Source organism: Onychostoma macrolepis, chromosome 15 (genome assembly GCF_012432095.1).
Source record: "Onychostoma macrolepis isolate SWU-2019 chromosome 15, ASM1243209v1, whole genome shotgun sequence".
In the NCBI taxonomy this organism is placed as follows: Eukaryota; Metazoa; Chordata; class Actinopteri; order Cypriniformes; family Cyprinidae; genus Onychostoma; species Onychostoma macrolepis.
In genome coordinates this window covers 27287843-27307254 of record NC_081169.1, presented here as the reverse complement: position 1 = coordinate 27307254, position 19412 = coordinate 27287843, and the positions used below count along the sequence as shown (strand labels likewise).

The 19412-nt window shown below is 36.5% G+C and overlaps 3 protein-coding genes across 3 annotated transcripts; all 3 read left to right on the top strand.

The window, feature by feature from the left end:
• The first annotated feature begins 265 nt into the window (after nucleotides 1-265).
• Nucleotides 266-2765, top strand: LOC131520375 (uncharacterized). Its single transcript, XM_058744566.1, has 3 exons — nucleotides 266-295; nucleotides 736-860; nucleotides 1058-2765. Exons 2-3 carry the CDS (start codon nucleotides 745-747, stop codon nucleotides 1680-1682), a joined length of 741 nt encoding a protein of 246 aa, XP_058600549.1. The 5' UTR covers nucleotides 266-295; nucleotides 736-744; the 3' UTR covers nucleotides 1683-2765.
• Nucleotides 2766-4653: 1888 nt separating this feature from the next.
• LOC131520376 (uncharacterized) lies at nucleotides 4654-7336 on the top strand. The gene is made up of 5 exons (XM_058744567.1): nucleotides 4654-4769; nucleotides 4901-5025; nucleotides 5187-6249; nucleotides 6350-6465; nucleotides 6642-7336. Exons 1-3 carry the CDS (start codon nucleotides 4767-4769, stop codon nucleotides 5785-5787), a joined length of 729 nt encoding a protein of 242 aa, XP_058600550.1. The 5' UTR covers nucleotides 4654-4766; the 3' UTR covers nucleotides 5788-6249; nucleotides 6350-6465; nucleotides 6642-7336.
• A 3377-nt stretch (nucleotides 7337-10713) lies between these two features.
• On the top strand, nucleotides 10714-12061 carry LOC131520377 (uncharacterized). Its single transcript, XM_058744568.1, has 3 exons — nucleotides 10714-10782; nucleotides 10874-10998; nucleotides 11329-12061. The coding sequence occupies exons 2-3, from the start codon at nucleotides 10883-10885 to the stop codon at nucleotides 11921-11923; spliced, it is 711 nt and encodes a 236-aa protein (XP_058600551.1). The 5' UTR covers nucleotides 10714-10782; nucleotides 10874-10882; the 3' UTR covers nucleotides 11924-12061.
• Nucleotides 12062-19412: the final 7351 nt, after the last annotated feature.

Here is a 19412-nt window from a genome sequence, read left to right as displayed (position 1 = left end):
CAGCTGTGATTGTGAGTGAGATATTGTTAAAATAATAACAGTTAATAACTTATGTTGTAAACAAAATATGACCAGGTAGTTGTTAACTTCTTCTCTGCTAATGGAAAATAGATTCAAATCAAACCTCCATCGGCTCTGCAATATTTTGTACAGCTCAAGACTATTTTAAAATGTAGATATATACATACACACCTATTTAAATTTAATATTATCTATTTTATATTCATGCACAGATCTGCTTTGCATCCTGCGGATATCCGCTAATGTATTTCTATCGCAATGCTGCCCTCTACTGGTGAGGAATTATTACACCTGCAACTCTAACAACAACACATCATTTACAAAGATTCTAATCAATTCCACATTAACGCTACTTCGCATTTTTGAATATTGTTCATTTAATTGCACATACTATGCTATATATAAAGTCCATTTTGAAATTTGATATATGTGTGAGCGCGCGTGCAAACACACACACACACACACACACACACACGATGAAAGTTAAAGAGAAAATAGATTTATTCTAGAATAAATCTACTTTCTCTTTCACTTTCATCATTCATCACTTGAAAGAAGAAACCGCATATAGACAGTCACAATCAAGACTCACACAAGTAATTTTGGGAGTAGGTTTGTTTCACTTTGAATGGGCTTGTAGGAGTGTTTCTGACGAACAATGCATATTTACGAATTTATTTTGTTTTTCTGTGTGTGTGTGTTTTGTGATTTTAGAAGTCCAGTATGTTTCTAAGCGGACTCCTGCTGCTCTTTCTGCTTCCTGATTGGACAGAAGCCATTGAAGGTGACACTGTGGACATCAATACTCTCGCACGTATTATTGATTTCTTCGAGCAAAAGTAAGTCTGTCTCAAGTTTCTATAAAATATTAAAAGCCCAAAGTTAATGTTTACTTTAAAAGTTAACAACAAAGTTAAAAGTTAGCAATAAAGAAGTAGCAATAGGAAGCTGTCTGTCAAATGGTCATAAATTAAAAACATGGGAGTGTGTCATTAGTCACCTAAAACAATACTTGATCCTGTTTACCATTTTCCAGCTATAAGAGAGTTGATAAAGATGGACATCCTCGTCAGTACGCTACAGCCATCAATGTGCCGAAGCATCAGTGTCAACAGAACTTCGATCAGAACAACTTTCTGACTCAAGAGAATGCAGTGAATGTGAAAAATGCTATTACTGATGAAACAAACGCACTTTACCAAGGTGCAGAACTCATCGCTGCAGGAACTAAAAAAGAAGGATTCAACATACATTCAGAGTCTCTCCTGCTGAATCCTGCTGACAACTCGCCCATGACCAAACTACTGAATAAAAGAAAAGACGGCTGCTCTGTTTTCTACACGTTTGAGTCTCCCTGTGTTGACTCATGTTTGAATGAGACAAGGGACCACAACATTTTAAAGGCCCTGAAGAACTGGAAAGAACACAGTGGAATTAAAGCTTTTGTTTTCAAGAATATCTGGAAGCATGACGATGGAAAAGATCTTCAACCCGAATTTAAGAAGATTGTGGCTCATGTTCCTCTCTACCGCTGTGTGAGTAAGAAACAGTGTTATGCTTGTAAAGGGGAAGGAAACACTCCCATAAACGCACACTGTTTGCCTCCAAAAAGATCAAAGATGAATTGTAACAGTTCTGTGAGTTTATTAAATCTTTATTAAGATCTGCTATCTTTTGTTTTTAAATTCAATATGGATAAATGAACTACTAAAATGCATTTAAAAATGAAAAACAAATAAAATACTTCCACTTGGAAAACATTTGCTTTACATTTATTCATTTACTCCAATCTTACTCTACTCCAATCTTAAAAATCCTCTTTTGTAAGATTGGAGTAGGCTATGGGCTGCAGTAATGCACATAAACACACTCACAGTTCTCGTGAAAATATCAAAGAGGAGGATTTCAGAAAGCATGTGGTGTAACCTACACGTCATGCTACACTTTTGCTAAATAACAGGGTCTTCAGCCAGCTGCAGCAAACGCCTGAAGACTTAACGTAAGGGATTGTTGCAACCAGGCCTTGGACAGTACTGCTGATTATTAAGACTGGAAGACAGTTATTATATTCCATAGACACAACTCCTGTAAAGTTTCAGGAGTGACAACCACATTTAAATGCTGCATAAAATCAAAATGAACACTACTTTAGTAGTTGTTGGATATTGGTTGGGACAAGTCATAGCGTTTCTACTAAATTCTACACCCTTGAAAATCATAACAAGCAATGCACAACTTTGGAAACTATAGTTCTCTCCTTAAATATGAAGAGGTCAAGCAACAGATTAATAAATTAATCCAAATTTCACAAAACGTTTATGGGCGTACTTATAATATGAGTTAGACACTGAAGTGAGTTGCTGTCACTCTTCTGAGGAAGATGCATTCACTTGTTTTGGCAATGCACCCAGAAAGAGAAATTTTGGTTAGATTTTTAAAATTTGATCCAATCTCATTTTGTAAGAGACTTTTCTTTCTGTTTTGAAGATGTTTTCTTTGGATTGTTTGACTACTCGTAAGAGAAGGAAAATATAACTTAATTAATTTGTGTTTCCTGCTAGCTAAGTTTCACATACGTAAGCAAAAAACAAACAAACAAACAAAGTTACTACCCTTTTACTAAAATAAAACCATGGTTAATTTTCTTAAAGGATTTGTGTTTGTGTATTCTTTCTTTCTTTCTTTCTTTTTCTTTTGTTTTATAACTGTACTACCTTAATGGTTTGATGTTTTGTAGTGTTTATTTAATAAAAAAATAATAATCAGAAAAAAAGATGGTTTCACTTTATTTTGATGGGGCCTTTAACACATTCTATTGACTATAAGTAATGTTGCACCTACATTTCTACTGACTCTCTACTGATTGTAAGTAGTGTATTAGTAGACTGGGAGGGTTAGGGTTAGATTAAGTTGACACATTCTTGCAAAGTTACTCATAGTCAGTAGAATAGCTGTTGGGAGACCAACACAATAAGGAGTTAGTACTGTAGATATGAAGCAGACAGTCTACTAATACTCTTATGAGAGTTTGTTGACATGTAGTTGCAACATTACTTAGTGTCAACAGAATGTTCAAAAGGGACCATCAAAATAAAGTGTTACCAAAAAGATTTACGATACGTGCTCCGAAGTCCCGAACTGAATCAAATGATTTGCGATCCGTGCTTTGAATTTCTGGTGTGAATCAAAAGATTCACAAACTGGCTCTGAATTCCTATCTGAATCAAATGATTCACAATACGCGTTACGAAGTTCCGATCTAAATCAAATGGTTCGTGCTCGGGAAGTCCTGATCTGAATCTTTGCGAACCATAATTTCAGATTAGGACTTTGGAGCGTGGTTCGTGAATCATTCAATTTACGAAAAGATTTACGAATTTCTGATCTGAATCAAAAGACTCACGAACCTGCTCCTAAATTCCGATCTAAATCAAATGATTCGGTTTGTTTACAACACCGTCAGTACTAGCTTAGCTTGCTAGTTTTTTTACATGAACTGATATAAGCTAAAATTATGTTTACAAATAAAATATCCATATTTTCATTCCAAACATATTCAGGTTACTGCTAACTAGTGAAATTCCAATAATATGACGAGCTGCACCTCAAAATACATGTCAGATGGAAACATTGTGCATTATGATTGAGTTTATAGCTTAATTCACTATATATGAAATAGTTTGACCTCTGCAGCTCAGTTGGTGACAGTTAAATAGGAAATCAGTTGAAAGCATCCAGTCATCCTCACACCACTGAAGTGTGTTAAATTTATCAGTATACATTGTAATGTTTGAGACATTATTGTTGTATATGATTGTATTAGTCTATATAGAGTTGTAGTCAATGTAAAAAGAGCAAATTGGAGAAGCAGATGAACACAAAACAGCATAACAACATTAAGTTAAAGAGGGTAAACCATTCAACTGAACTGTGCACGTATGTTTTTACTTCGCTCATGTATTAAATGCGCATTTTAGCATATTTACTTTAACTTATCAGGTAATATCAGTTGTACGACCTATTTCAGTTGCGGACGAAATTACAACAACAGTGGTTACATACACATATATTTAATTGTTTTATATATTTTTTGCTAGGGACAATTTAGTAGTCGATGGATATTGGTAGGGATAGTCCCGAGCGTCCCTACTGCATTGCAAAGGTATTTCCAACTTCTTTTTACTTTCAAGCAAAGAACGAGAAAGGACATCAACGTGAGTAAACAGTATAATCGGAAATATCAATCAAAATATCAATGTTCAGTCTCTTGCATGAGTGTGAGCACCAGTAAGTTCACTTAATAACAATCGATTCTGAATTCTACATAACAGATTAATTATTAGATTATATTAACATAACCAAATAATATATTTGATCTTATCCATAATAATTGCCTCTTTCTAAAAGCAAACACAAAATACCGAAGACATTCTTTTATGGCACTAACTTTAGAAGAAAAGTGCAACACTCACTTTACAAACACTGACTTGACTTCTTTAAAAATTGTGACATTTTAACCAACTTCAAGGTCTTAATCAGACATTTGAATCTGTGAACTATAGAGTAAATTATTTGAGATTAGGAAAGTGAGTAATGATTACGAAATGATGATGTTTTTTTTTTTTTTTAAAGAAGGGGGCTGGTCCAGTCTCAGAATAAATCTGATTCCCTCCTCGCTCTTATCACTCCTTCTTCTGTGGGGACTCACACAGCATCTCTGGACTTAAAGATTTGGAACTGCAAACATGGTCAGTCACATTCAAGACTCAAGATTTACTATATAGTTTATATAATATATATATATATTATGAAGAACTATGCACATGGTATTAATGATTTAATTTTTTTTGTCTGCATGTGCTGTGTTTTATGATTTTAGAAGTTCACAGTATTTCTGAGTGGATTCCTGCTGCTCTTTCTGCTTCCTGATTGGACAGAAAGCGTTGAAGGTGACAATGTGGACATCAATACTCTCACCCGTATTATAAACTTCTTTGAAGAGAAGTAAGTCTGTCTTCTATTAAATATAATAAAAAAATAAGAGTTTAAAGAGTTTATTAAAGTAAGAAATGAGGAAGTAAAGCAACAAAGAGGAAGCAGAGAAATGAGAAGACATGATGGGTGTGTGTCTTTAGCAATACTTGATCCTGTTTACTGTTTTCCAGCTATAAGAGAGTCGATGGAGATAAACATGCCCGTCAGTACGCTACAGCCATCAATGTGCCGAAGCATCAGTGTCAACAGAACTTCAATCAGAACAACTTTCTGACTCAAGAGAATGCAGTGAATGTAAAAAAGGCTATTACTGATGACACAAACGCACTTTACCAAGGTGCAGAACTCATCGCTGCAGGAACTAGAAAGATTGTAATCAGTAAAAAGAAGCAATACAACATGCATTCAGAGTCTCTCCTGCTGAATCCTGCTGACAACTCGCCCATGACCAATCTCTTGAATAAAAGAAAAGACGGCTGCTCTGTTTTCTACTCATTTGAGTCTCCCTGTGTCGATACGTGTCTGGATGCGACAGGCAGCCACAGCATTTTAAAGGCCCTGGAGAACTGGAACGAACATGATGGAATTAAAGCTTTTGTCTTCAAGAATTTCTGGAAGTTTGACACTAAAAAAGATCTTCAGACCAAATTCAAGCAGATTGTGGCTCATGTTCCTCTCTACCGCTGTGTGAGTGAGACTCAGTGTTATGCTTGTAAAGGAGAAGGAAACACTCCCATAGATGCGCACTGTCTGCCTTCAGCAGAAAACTAAGATTTATGCATTAACATTCATTTCTTGCATGATTCTGTTCTGTTTTGAAATTCAGTATGCTTAGATGAACTAGTGAAATGCTCCTGCTTGAACAAATAAAATATTTCTCTCTGTTTAGCAAACTTTGTGTGGATTTCATTTTGAAGATGAGAACACAGTATAATGATCATAAACACACCAGTGTGTCTCAAGAGGTCAAAAAGGAGAACATAGCAAGACCTTGCAGATATTATGGAAAATGTGCAGATGTAAGGGTGTTTGTATTTACAGTGAAAAGAAAAATACTTAAAGAACAGCATGACCAAAAAATGCATGCACACTCTGGGGCATGTTAACATTTCTGGCAAGAGAGAAAACAAGCTTACGCAGCTGTGGCAGCGTGAGAGAAGATGAACACAGTGGGTGTTGGTGTTATGGCTCACTTCCTGTGAGGACGCCAGTGTGAATGCACAAACTACCATGGTAAGTAACGTCTTGTTTGAATACTTATTTCTAACCAATTTTTTAATATGTTTTTGGATGTATTTCATATTTAATTGTGTCTTCAATTCTTTAAATCTAGAAATCCATGGCTCCACTTAAAGGACTTCTCCTGCTTTTTCTTTTGTCTCAAAGCACGAAGCCACAGACTGTGGACATTCACACTCTTGGTCGTATTGTAAGCTTCTTTGATCAAAAGTAAGTATACCCGATGTTACTCAACATATTTACATTCATGCATTTAGTAGAGGCTTGTGTCCAAACAAAGTGACTTAAAAAAGAGGAACAAAATCAATAAGTCAAGGAGGCAACAATATTCGTATAATACAATGCTAGGTTGTTTGCTTGAGTTTAATGTTTTGCATGTTTTCCAGCTATCAGACTTTTAGTGTGAACAGGGATCCACAGCAATATGCAGTCGCCATCAATGTACTTACGCCTCAATGTGAAAAGGATTTCTTGCCTACACGCAACAATTTCCTGAATGAAGAGAGTCCAGATGTGAAAACGTTTAATCCACTTTATGAAGGTAAAGAACTCATTGTAGCACGTGTTAAAAAGATGGATGGATTCAGTATACATGCTGAGCGTCTCTTACTCACTTCTACCGAAAACCATCCCATTACACCCATGACAAACCTGTTGAATAAACTAAAAGACAGCTGTACCATCTTCTACACGTACAAATCCCCCTGTGTAAAATCCTGCCTTAATGAGTCGAGCCCTTATAACATTCTGGCTGGCCTTGAGAACTGGAGCAAGCACAGTTCAGTGAAAGCTTTTGTCTTTAAGGATATATTTTGGGCTGACAAAAAAAAGCAAGATCTTCAAGAGAACTTCAAGAAGATTCTGGATCATGTTCCTCTCTACCGCTGTGAGAATGAGTGTTATGCTTGTAAAGGAGAAAAAAACACTCCCATAGACGCACGCTGTCTGCCTTAACCTACACCATGAATTAATATGAGTTACAATGACTCCAAGCTTCAGGCTGTTTTTCTTTTTTACAGTATAACAGGATGCAAAAACAAAAAGAATGTTGAGGTTATATGCACTATGTTTAATCAGAGAATCACAATAAACAGAAATTTCATCTTAAAAACATTATTGCTGTCTGCCCTCAAATCATTTTACAAATAAGCTTCATGTGTCTCAGTAAAGTCAGAAAAATATGTGTATTTATTTATTTAAATGTTTATTTTTAAATCATTATGTTGTTTTATTATTATTCAATACCCTTTTTTTTTTTTTTTTTCTCTCAGAGTGGCTGTCTATTTGTGTAGAAATTAGTACATATACATGTCATCAATCATTCTATCATTGTTCAATCATTCCATATCTGTAATTGTATGGTGTAACCTGCTGAATTGGAGAAAATCAAAATAAAGTGAGGGGGAAAAAAAGAAAAATATGTGTGACTGTTTTTTTCACATTATTGGCTGGCCATCGCAAGGGCTGTGTGAAGTGTGTGACTACGGGTGGCATAACATTGCATCACTGTACTTTGATATAGGCCTATACAAATCAGAATCAGAAATCAGAAATCAGAATCAGAAAGAGCTATTATTGCCAAGTATGCTTGCGCATACAAGGAATTTGTTTTAGTGTCATAAGCTTCCAGTTCACAGAGACAACAACGACATACAGACAATAAAAATAAGATGAGAATAAAAAATACACATATGTAAATATAAATAAACAAAAAAATGAAAAAGAAAAATAATTTGAAACATAAATGATTGTATGTACAGTTGTGCTATAGATGATAGAGTGGGGTAGAATAGAAGAAGATGCAGGGATGTACTAGGATGGAGGTGGTAGCAAATAAATATAAGGTTATTGCACAGTGTTATTGCATAATTGTGGGGTGGGGTGGGGGGCATTTAACTGTTCATAAGTTTGATTGCCTGGGGGAAGAAACTGTTCTTGTGCCTGGCTATCCTGGTAATTGGGGCTCTGTAGTGCCGGCCAGATGGCAAAAGTTCAAAAAGGGGATGACTTGGATGTGAGGGATCCAGAGTGATTTTTTGAGCCCTTTTCCTCACTCTGGATGTATACAGTTCTTGAAGGGTGGGCACCGATAAGCCCTTCAGCAGTCCGAACCGTTCTCTGTAGTCTTCTGGTGTCTGATTTTGTAGCTGAACCAAACCAGACAGTTATTGAAGTGCACAGGACATACTCAATGACGTTTCAGCAGTTCCTGTGGCAGGTTAAACTTCCTCAGTTGGCGAAGGAAGTACAACCTTTGTTGGGCTTTTTTTTTTACAATGGAGTTGATGTGAGTGTCCCACTTCAGGTCCTGAGAGATGATGGATCCCAGGAACTTGAATGTCTCCACTGCAGTCACTGTGCTGTCTATGATGGTGAGTGGGGAGAGTGCAGGGGGGTTTCTCCTGAAGTCCATGATCATCTCTACTGTTTTGAGCATGTTGAGCTCCAGGTTGTTAAGACTGCACCAGACAGCCAGCTCTTTAACCTCCTGTCTGTAAGCAGACTCGTCACCGTCCTGAATGAGACCGATGAGTGTGGTGTCGTCTGCAAACTTCAGCAGCTTGACAGAGGGGTCTTTAGAGGTACAGTCTTTGGTGTAGAGGGAGAAAAGCAGTGGGGAGAGAACACATCCCTGAGGGGCGCCAGTGTTGGTGGAGCGGCTGTTTGACATGAATTTCCCCAGTTTCACTAGTTGCTGCCTATCTGTCAGAAAGCTGGTGATCCACTGACAGAGAGAGCTAGGGACAGAGAGCTGGGTTAGTTTGGTTTGGAGGATTGTAGGGATGATGGTGTTGAAGGCTGAACTAAAGTCCACAAACAGGATCCTCACATAAGTCCCTGATTTGTCCAGGTGTTGCAGGATGTAATGCAGTCCCATGTTGACTGCATCATCCATGGACCTGTTTGCTCAGTAAGCAAACTGCAGTGGGTCCAGTAAGGGTCCAGTGATGTCCTTCAGATAAACCAGAACCAGTTTTTCAAATGACTTCATGACGACAGATGTTAGAGCCACAGGTCTTTAGTCATTAAGTCCTGTTATCTTGGGTTTCTTTGGAACAGGGATGATGGTGGAGCGTTTGAAGCAGGAAGGGACTTCACACAACTCTAGAGATCTATTGAAGATCTGTGTGAAGATGGGGGCCAGCTGGTCAGCACAGACAGGGTTTTCAGACAGGCTGGTGTCACACCATCTGGGCCTGGTGGCTTTCTTCTCTTGTTCTTCTTGAAGACCTGGCGCACATCTTCTTCACTGATCTGAAGTACAGGAGTGGGGGAGAGGGGGGTTGCTGGAGGTGTTAATAGATGTGTAGAGAGATGGTCAGGACGGGTGTGGGGGGTTTAAAATCTACAGTTAAACTCATTCAGGTCTTCAGCAAGTTGTTGATTCACCTCAGTGCTGGGGGATGGTGTCCTGTACTTGGTGATGGCTTTCAGGCCTTTCCACACTGAAGTGGAGTCATTGGAAGTGAACTGATCTTCCAGCTTTTTAGCTTAGGTCCTTTCAGCCACTCTAATCTCCTTATTCAGTGTGTTCCTGGTCCCCAAGAATGATTAAAACAGAGTCTGGGTGTTGCTAGTTCTCACGTGCGCTTGCGGAGGAATGTAAACACACGAGAATGAACGAGCAAAACTCCCGCAGCGAGTAGAAAGGCCTACAGTTAATGAACCAATAAATGAATCAATACTCACATACTACAGTATTCACTTTGTACGCCAATGTATTTAAAAAATAATAAAAAAACATGGCACATGTATTGTCAAGTTATGGTAATGTTGTGGTACTTTAGTGTGCTGTTTTATAATCTTTTAATTGAAAACTTGTTTTGCCTGAATTACAGCATCATTGACAGGCTCCACGTGCAGATGTCAATCTAAAAAAAAAAATTCTAACAAATGGATGGATATTCAGGTTTGGTTTCACTCTACTGTAGGATAAGGTTCAGATTTGGTTTCAGTTCAGATAGTTTAATATACTCTTCATCCAGCACCCTTTTTGTTATTTGTGTTCTAAACTTTCTCAAAGTGGGAAACTGCTCCAAACGAGGCATTCTCTGAGTGAATTGTTTGAAAGATTTAGACTGAATCATGAACTGATTCAAAGCAGACTGATTCTTGAAACTACAAAGAGTGATTCATTCAAGATATGGACATCGAGTCAACTTCAACTACAGTTATTGCAGAGTTGATTCAAATTCCAAAGAAATGTGCAAACATGTATTGAGACAGATATTTATTAAAACCATATGACATGGATTTATATAAGAGCCGTACCTATACGAGCACAAAATGCCAATGGCATTATTCAAGATTGGGAAAGTCAGCGATTACGACAGAGGTAATTCCATAGCCTTTTTAACAAGAGGGCAGGTCTAGACTCAGATTAAATCCCATCCACTTCCTCTTTCTCTTTTATCTCTAATTCTTATCACTTTACAGATTTGGAGCAACAAAGAACATTGCCAGTCACATTTAAGACTCATAATAGACATAAGTGCTAGTGGGAGTGGTAGGTCTTCGTCACTTTGGGTATTTTTTATTTATTTAATTTTTTTTAAACAATGCACATGGTATCTATGAATGTATTTAGTTTTTCTGTATGTGTGTTTTATGATTTTAGAAGTTCACCATGATTCTAAGCAGACTCCTGCTGCTCTTTCTGCTTCCTGATTGGACAGAGAGTGTTGAAGATGACACTGTGGACATTAATACTCTTGCCCGTATTACTGACTTCTTCGAAAAGAAGTAAGTCTGTTTCCAGTGTCTATTAAAAGTGAATATAGCTCAAAGTTTGCTTTAAATGTTAGAAATGAGATAGTCACAACAATAGGGCTTTTTACACTAAAATGAATACCCAGGGTTAAATGCTAAAGCCAGGTAATTTATGAGCAGTGTGAAATGTGAAACAAGATAACCCTAACCCAGGATTTACTCAGGGTTTAGAATGACCCAGGGTTAACTATTCTAAGTGTAAAAAGCCCTGTTAATGACAAAGCAGAGAAATGAGAAGTAATTGGTTACTCATTGATTAAAATAATAATAATAATCATTAATCACCTTAAAAAATATTAACAGCTATAAGAGAGTCGATGGAGATGGACATCCTCGTCAGTATGCTTTAGCCATCAATGTGCCGAAGGATCAGTGTCAACAGAACTTCAATCAGAACAACTTTCTGACTCGAGAGAATGCAGTGAACGTGAGAAATGCTATTACTGATGACACAAACGCACTTTACCAAGGTGCAGAACTCATCGCTGCAGGAACTAGAAAAAAGAAGAGATACAACATACATTCAGAGTCTCTCCTGCTGAATCCTGCTGGCAACTCACCCACGACCAAACTACTGAATAAAAGAAAAGACGGCTGCTCTGTTCTCTTCTCATTTAATTCTCCCTGTGTTGACACGTGTCTGGATGCAACAGGCAAACACAACATTATAGATGCCCTGAAGAACTGGACAGAACACAGTGGAATTAAAGCATTTGTTTTTAAAGATTTCTGGAAGTTTGACACTAAAAAAGATCTTCAGACCAAATTCAAGCAGATTGTGGCTCATGTTCCTCTCTACCGCTGTGTGAGTGAGACGCAGTGTTATGCTTGTGAAGGGGAAGGAAACACTCCGATAAATGTACACTGTCTGCCTTCAAAACAGAATTCTGAACTGTAACACCATGCAATTTTACCTTGTTTTTACACTGCTTTGAGCTCTTTTGTCAAACTGTGCTTCATGCCCGTGCTCTCCCTATTGCAAGTGCAACCTGCAAGTTTACTATGTGTTTTGAAAATGTTTGGAGGTGATAACATTGTATTGCGCAAGGAACTGTGCGAAAATGAGTTTTCATTCATTAATAATCTGCTCCTGGAATCATAATTAGTTTGAACAGGAATAAATGTTGTCTGTGTTTTACTGCCTAGCTTTCATTTTATCTGGAAACTGCAGTGAATTGTATGTACATTTTTTTTTTGCAAAACTGTAGGAGATGCTCATAACAGATTTGAATAATATATCAGTTTTAGAGAGCAACGGATAGACATGACTGTTAACTAAGTGCCGTGCAGATCTTACACACGGGCCAAACTGAAAGTCATCTTCCTATGAGAAAATTGATCTAACAAGTGATGGAGAGGTTATTTATTAACCCAGACCCTTGACTGGCCCTCTTCATCATCTTCATCACAAGATCAGTGGAAGCTGCCAAAAGCTACATGATCACTCTCTCTCTTTTAATGAGGTCTTTAGCAGGGTTTAAGTATCTCCTTAGATGTGTAATTCCCCACGCACCCACCCACCCAAATGTCAAATGGCCAAAAACACAAACACAAACATATTTTTGAGGGCAAATCAGCTAAATTTGCTACCTTATAAAATGTCTTCTCTAGATCCCGCCTCTGTTTGACGTAGTAAATTAGGGCTCACCTCATGGCGTGATGATCGGTGTTAAATAAGTGGAGTGACTGTATTGACACAGGAGCTACTAAAAATAGCCTAACCTCATGAATCGAAATGTTGATATTCCGTCTGGTTGGTGCTGTTTACACACTTGCTAAGGAATGTCAGTCAATTTAGAGAGAGACTATGAAAGGCCATGGAAGACTCTTCCCTTTCATTACACAAATTCAGTTTTCTGACCACCCTACAGGAAACGTCCGGGCAGTGTTCCTCAAAAGCATCTCTTTGCCTTGTAGGAACACATATATTATGTTTGCTTGTATGGCATACAAATATGTATTACTCAGTTTTAAATGTTGGCACAAGTTATGTTTTCATCATAGTAAATATTTTCTCATATGTATATTCACAGATTTGCATATTGCACACATAGATATTGACCACAGGCTTCTGGGTCTTTACATTTATAGACAGTTTGAAATCACTGGTTTCCTCAAGACAACAACAACAGTAACAATAAATACACTCTTTAATAATGTTTATTAGAATTAAAGATAAAAAATATTTTTTTTCTTACAATTAAAAAAACAAACAAACAAAAAATATATATATAATTTTCCAGAAGTTCCAAAAGTTTTTGTGGAAAGATTGAAATTTTGGACAATGAATGAGACACAAACATTTTATAATTAAAAATGACAAGAATAAACACTTATGACAGTGATAAGAAGAAGTGATAAAAAATGACAGACAACGTATTATTTCTGTTTATTTCAGTCGATAGTGTCAGTAGAACATATTTTTGTGTCAGATGAGCTTTTGTATCTTTGGCTCTGAGATTAGAATGATTATAATTTATTATAATATGCATGCAGATTTAAAAAAGAACAACAAATGAAACATGTTGTATGATACATTAGACAGTCATCATGTAATTGTTTGTTGTCCAAACTGAAGACAACACAAGGTCACATGTAAGATACATTCAATAATCAATAAAATGTTGTAGTTTACAAAGCAAGTGAAGACATTCTACCTTCTAAATTTGAATGAGACTTCACACTCCTGTCCCCGTCAAGTATAATAAGGGGTAAAACGCCCTCTTGGCACAAATTTAATTTTTTGTTAAAAATCTAATAACAAGAAAACTCTGGACAACTCTGGACACTTTTCATACTTGGTTTATAATTTATGTCATTGTCACTAAAACAATGATAACTTTTCTGAACACATTTAACTTTTGTTTCACTGAAAAAAAATAACACAATCCTTAAGGGGGGCGTTTTCCCCCACTCTACCCCCTAATAACTGTACCCCCTAATGACTTTTGTCTTCTAGGTTACAGCCAACCAGACATGCCTAATCAGTGTTCTGTACTCATAAGGGTCCCATGTCAACATTGCACAGATAAATTTAGTCTTGATTTGGTCTTCAACACAGGCAAAGTGAAAAATGGCTTCACTGATTTCAACAACGGTTATATGAAGTCACCAAAGACTCGGTCAGTCTCACTGCTACAAAACTGAGTTGGATCCAAATTACTAGTTCTTATAGAAACATGCTGCAAATACATCTACCCAGGACAAAATAAAATATAGCATAAAAAAGTAAAGTATAAAGAAATGGAATGGTGAAGGACTATATATTTACATATAATATATCTGCAAATAATATTTTAAAATATGCACACATTCATTTGTATGCCCATTATTGTATGTATAATATATAATATATAATACTTATTCTCAGTGATTAAAGATGAAACAAAAAGATTGAAAAATGATTGCATAACCACTAATTAGGTGGCAATATGCACTAGGTACGGAAATGAACATTGAACAAAATACTAAGAAAGAACTTACTCAGATGCGTTTTTGGAACTAGCATACCTCAAGTAAGCAAGGCTTGGGTTAATCAACCGAGCAAGGGCGTAGGTTTGTTTCTGACATTGGTGGGGACATAAACCGAACACAAACAGCTGAACATCATTCATTTAAAGTTAGACTGTCTGCGGCGACTCAGGACGCATGTTCCAAATCCTGCTGCACCACAGAGTGCCACTTTCATAGTTTACCATAAAATCCACATTTTATTTGTCCCAAATTATTGTTCATGTTCATAATGACTTTATCCTAGGCTGGAAGATTGTGTATCTTTCCGCACAATGTTTGTCTTTCTGTCTGTATCTAATAATAGCCATAGGTCGCTTTTTCTTTCCAGTTGCTCTGTTTTGTCAAACACCGTACTTCAAACTCATCGATGCACCTTTGTTAATTCCTGAAGTGGGCTTTTATATTGACTGTTTTAGACTGCGGTCTTGAATTGGGTGCAATCCCTGTGAGTTGTTCTGAATGCTGCGCTGCTCTCCTCGTCCGCGTGCGACTATTCCACCCTTGTATTAAATGAGCGTCCTTGAAAGCGCGCAGTTTTCTAACGTATTTACTATGTCAATGGTATGACCTTTCAGATGCGTCTGAAATTACAAAAACATATATTTAATTGTTTGATCAAAATTATTGCCAGGTACAGTTTGGTAGTCGCTGGATATTGGTAGGGACACGTCCCTTGCGTCCCCCCTAATTCTACACCCCTGCAACCGAGAGTTCGGTTCGTGACGGTAAGTTCACCTTGCTTTCTGGAATACACCACATCTTATGTCAAGCAAAGGTTTAGCAAAAACAACTTCAGTGAAATGTGTGCTCTTCAGTGAAATTGAAGGTAAATATAGAGCTATAGGGAAACATTAATATTTGTGCTTATAGTCTGAAAGTCACATTCAGTGGCCGGTTATAAACTGTTTAGACGAGCCTTAAAATCTAATCAATTTAATTTTTTTTCTTTAAGGCCCCACTGTGTCACGTTTAGGCTGTAAGAAGCACAGAAAGATGAAAATCGGGTTCAAAAAGGATTTAATAATCCATATCCAAAAATCCAACAAGCAGGCAAGCAAACAATTTAACATTAACGAGACCAGACCACTGAAGAGTGCACAAGGACGAACTTACAGTAACTACACAATGGTGATGAACTAAATGATGAGCAACTGTGAAGACTGAGTTATTGTCCATAGTAACAGATGAGTTATGATAAACTAGAACAAAGGAAACATGTGACTGAAGATAAACAAACTCCATGAAAATGGGTTTAATAACATTGTCACTCTGGACCAGTGTGACAATGTTCAGCAACTCACCTATGCATTCATTTAATGTCAAGCTCAACAATTAATCAAAGAGTTTATAATGTTAATTGCATGTAAACAATTGTTTTTATTTTGCCTGTTAATAAATCCAAAATTAATTAAATACATTAATTTGCCTATTAAATGGTGAATTTCTCTCATGTATCATGAATTTTCCAGCTAAATTATATCCATCCATGAAAGCCACTATTTTATTTGTAATTTAGTCGTTGTTTATTTATTAATCAATTATATTATATTTTTCTATAATACTTTTACATCTGTGTTTTTTTTTTTATTGTTTCATGTCATAATTGTTTTAGGTCTTGTTTAATGGTACCATAATTTGATGAATAGATTATGGTTATGTACAGTACAGTACAGTACAGTGCACAGACACGGCGTCCATAGAATGTCAAATTTAGACTCGTCTGACCATAGAACACTTTTCCACTTTGAAACAGTCCATTTTAAATGAGCCTTGGACCACAGGGTCTAATGCTAACAATACTCGGCAGTGAGAAAGAGGAAGTCCATGGCTTATGTAGCATGTCTGATTGGATTCAGGTGTGTGTGTGTAATCAGTGCAATAAATGATGGGAACTGTAGTCCGGGGTGAAGTGCAACAGTTAGTGTGGTGCAAGAGTCCATAGTATTGAGTGGGTGATCTCTGGTGGTGAGCGAACGGAAGTGCATGAACAGGATTCGTGACAGTATTTAGTAGGATAATGTATAAAGATAAATGCCTTTTTTTAGACATTTGATTTTAAACAGAAGTTTAGTCTGACTAAATATGTGCATCAGCACTCTAAATTTAATCTGCATTCTAATTTTGAGTGTGTCTAGCACTCATGTAATCATTACACACTTTTAGTATAATACTCTTCAGACCAAATGATCAGTGTCTCTCTCTAGACATGTTTTAAAACACAAAAATGTAGAAATGCAACAAAATAGTCAAAGGCATACAATTGAAAAATTGTGAGAATGGCAGATTATACAGTGATCTGTCACGCCACATTGAAGAGCCACAAAACAGCCTATTTGTTATTAAATGTCAAAATTTGAAAGCTGAGAGTCCTGAGACCTTGTTTCATACCAGAAGTAACCTGCTCTGTCTCCTCTGTCTGCACGTTGTCAGTTTCCTCTTTGCTCCGTGATGTATTCTCCACTGCGTGAGAACATGATGTGTAGACAACACAGTGTAGTTTGAGAGCGGCATTGTTTGTCGGTGATAGCAACAGTAACTAAGGAGGGCGGGTCTTTGCGAACGGTCAATTCATCCATAAAGCAGCTCTGCAGAAAACAGTGATGTCATCGTCCAGCTCAGTTCAGTTCTCATCCAATAGTGTCTGTGCAATTAAGTCAACGAAATTGCCAAATTTTAAGTGTCCCCAACTAGGAAGCCAAAAGGCGACAGTAGCAAGGAACCAAAACATCAGTAGCCTATTCCATGTTTTTTAAAAGTATAAATGTGAATGTTGGGAGCTTTGCAATTAACAAGAAGGCAACAGCAGTAGTTTTTAATATGCCTGCAAAAGTCAAACCCAATTGTACATGTTTTTTTATCTGAAGGCATTCATGATTCCATCGAGTGTGCTCATCCTTGGTCTGCTTTATCTGTGTGTTCACGGCTTTCAGGGTGTAGGGTTAATATGTAAATAATTTAATTTAGCTCAAAGGGAATCATTTATGATTTTATAGGGAATTTGAACAGAATCACTGTTTTGCGGCTGATCACTGAGTCGGCAGCGATTCACTGAATGAGCCGTATAACATTAATTCTGCACTGGATATTAAAATCCAAAATATAGTGAAAACACTATTAATAAGCACAGTAACAAGATCGGCAGATTAAGACAATAACTTGTAAGCACAAAACACAAGATACTTCTCTTTTCAATATAAATTTTTTTTTATTTTTATTTAACCTTTATTTAACCAGGAAAAGTCCCATTGAGTTACAATAACTCTTCTCCCAGGGAGTCCTGGCCAAGATAGGCGGCACAAAGTTGCAAAGAAAGAAAACATTAAAAAGACAGGACAAAAATAAAATAAAATGTTCATACTACACAACAAATCGCTATACATAGACTATACATATACAAACAAAACATTATGTTTAACTTAAGTAAATACAAGCATATAATTTAAAGGGTACCTAGTTTAAAAACAATTACAACGTTCAGTCAGAGTTGACTTTAAAAGGTTTTTAAAAATATGAATAGATGGAAGTGATTCTAGTTTTAAGGTGTTTTGGAGTTCATTCCAAACATTTGGTGCATATGATGAAAAGCTTTTTCCAAATTCTGTTTTTGTTGATGGAATAATTAATAATAATTTTTTTGACAACCTTGTTCTGTAAACACTGTTTTGGTAAGTAAGTAAATTTGAAATGTAAATGGGTAATTTACCCATTAGTGCTTTGCCAATAAAAATCAATAAATGAAGTTTCCTTCTGAGAGAGAGGGAGGGCCATTTTACAGTTTCATACAGAGTGCAGTGGTGAGTCCTAGCTGTTGCATCTGTAATGAAACGTAAGGCAGAGTGATATAATACATCTAATTTTTTTAATAAAAATAAGGTAGAGTGCATATAAATTAAATCACCGTAATCCAAAACTGTTAAGAATGAACCCTGCACCAACCTTTTCCTTGCTGAATAAGGAAAACACCTCTTTAATCTAAAATAAAAACCTAACTTAGGTCTGAGTTTTTTTAAAAGGCTTTCAATATGGACCCTAAAAGACAATTTATCATCAATCCAAATACCTAGGTATTTAGAAGAAATCACTCTCTATTGGAGTACCACTTTGTGTTAAAATAGTGAAATCCATAGGAGAGTGTGAACGTAAAGACCATAAATTTAGTTTTTAGCATTTAATACCAATTTTAATCCTATCAGAGATTTTTGTACCTGATTAAAGGCAGATTGTAAATGATAAATTGCTTCCTTCAATGATGTAGCAGAAGTGTACAAAATAGTGTCATCTGCGAAGAAATGAGCCTTTGTTTGATTCAGATGTTCACCTAAATTATTTATATAAATAGAAAATAAAATAGGACCCAAAACTGATCCTTGGGGAACACCCATTTTACTTCTAGCAATGATGAGGTACAGTTATCTAATGTCACACACTGAGTTCTACCACTCAGGTAATCATAAAACCAGTTAAGCACAGTGCTACTAAAACCTATGTTTTGCAATCTTTGCAGAAGGAGATTATGGTCAACGGTATCAAATGCTTTAGATAAGTCAATGAATAGGGCAGCACAAGACTTTTTGCCATCTAAAGCATTAACAATATCATTTGTAACAGAGGTTACAGCCGTAATTGTACTGTGTCCTTTCCGGAAACCAGACTGAGTGGAACTTAAAATACAGTTATCAGCTAAAAAATGTTTGAGTTGCTCATTTATAAGAGACTCCAATAGTTTAGACAAGACAGATAATCTGGAAATTGGCCGATAATTATCTAAGGCCGACGGGTCTCCATTTTTAAAAAGTGGGAGGACAAATGCAGATTTCCATGATTTTGGGATAGAACCACTGTATAAACTAAGATTAAAAATGGAAGTGATGGGT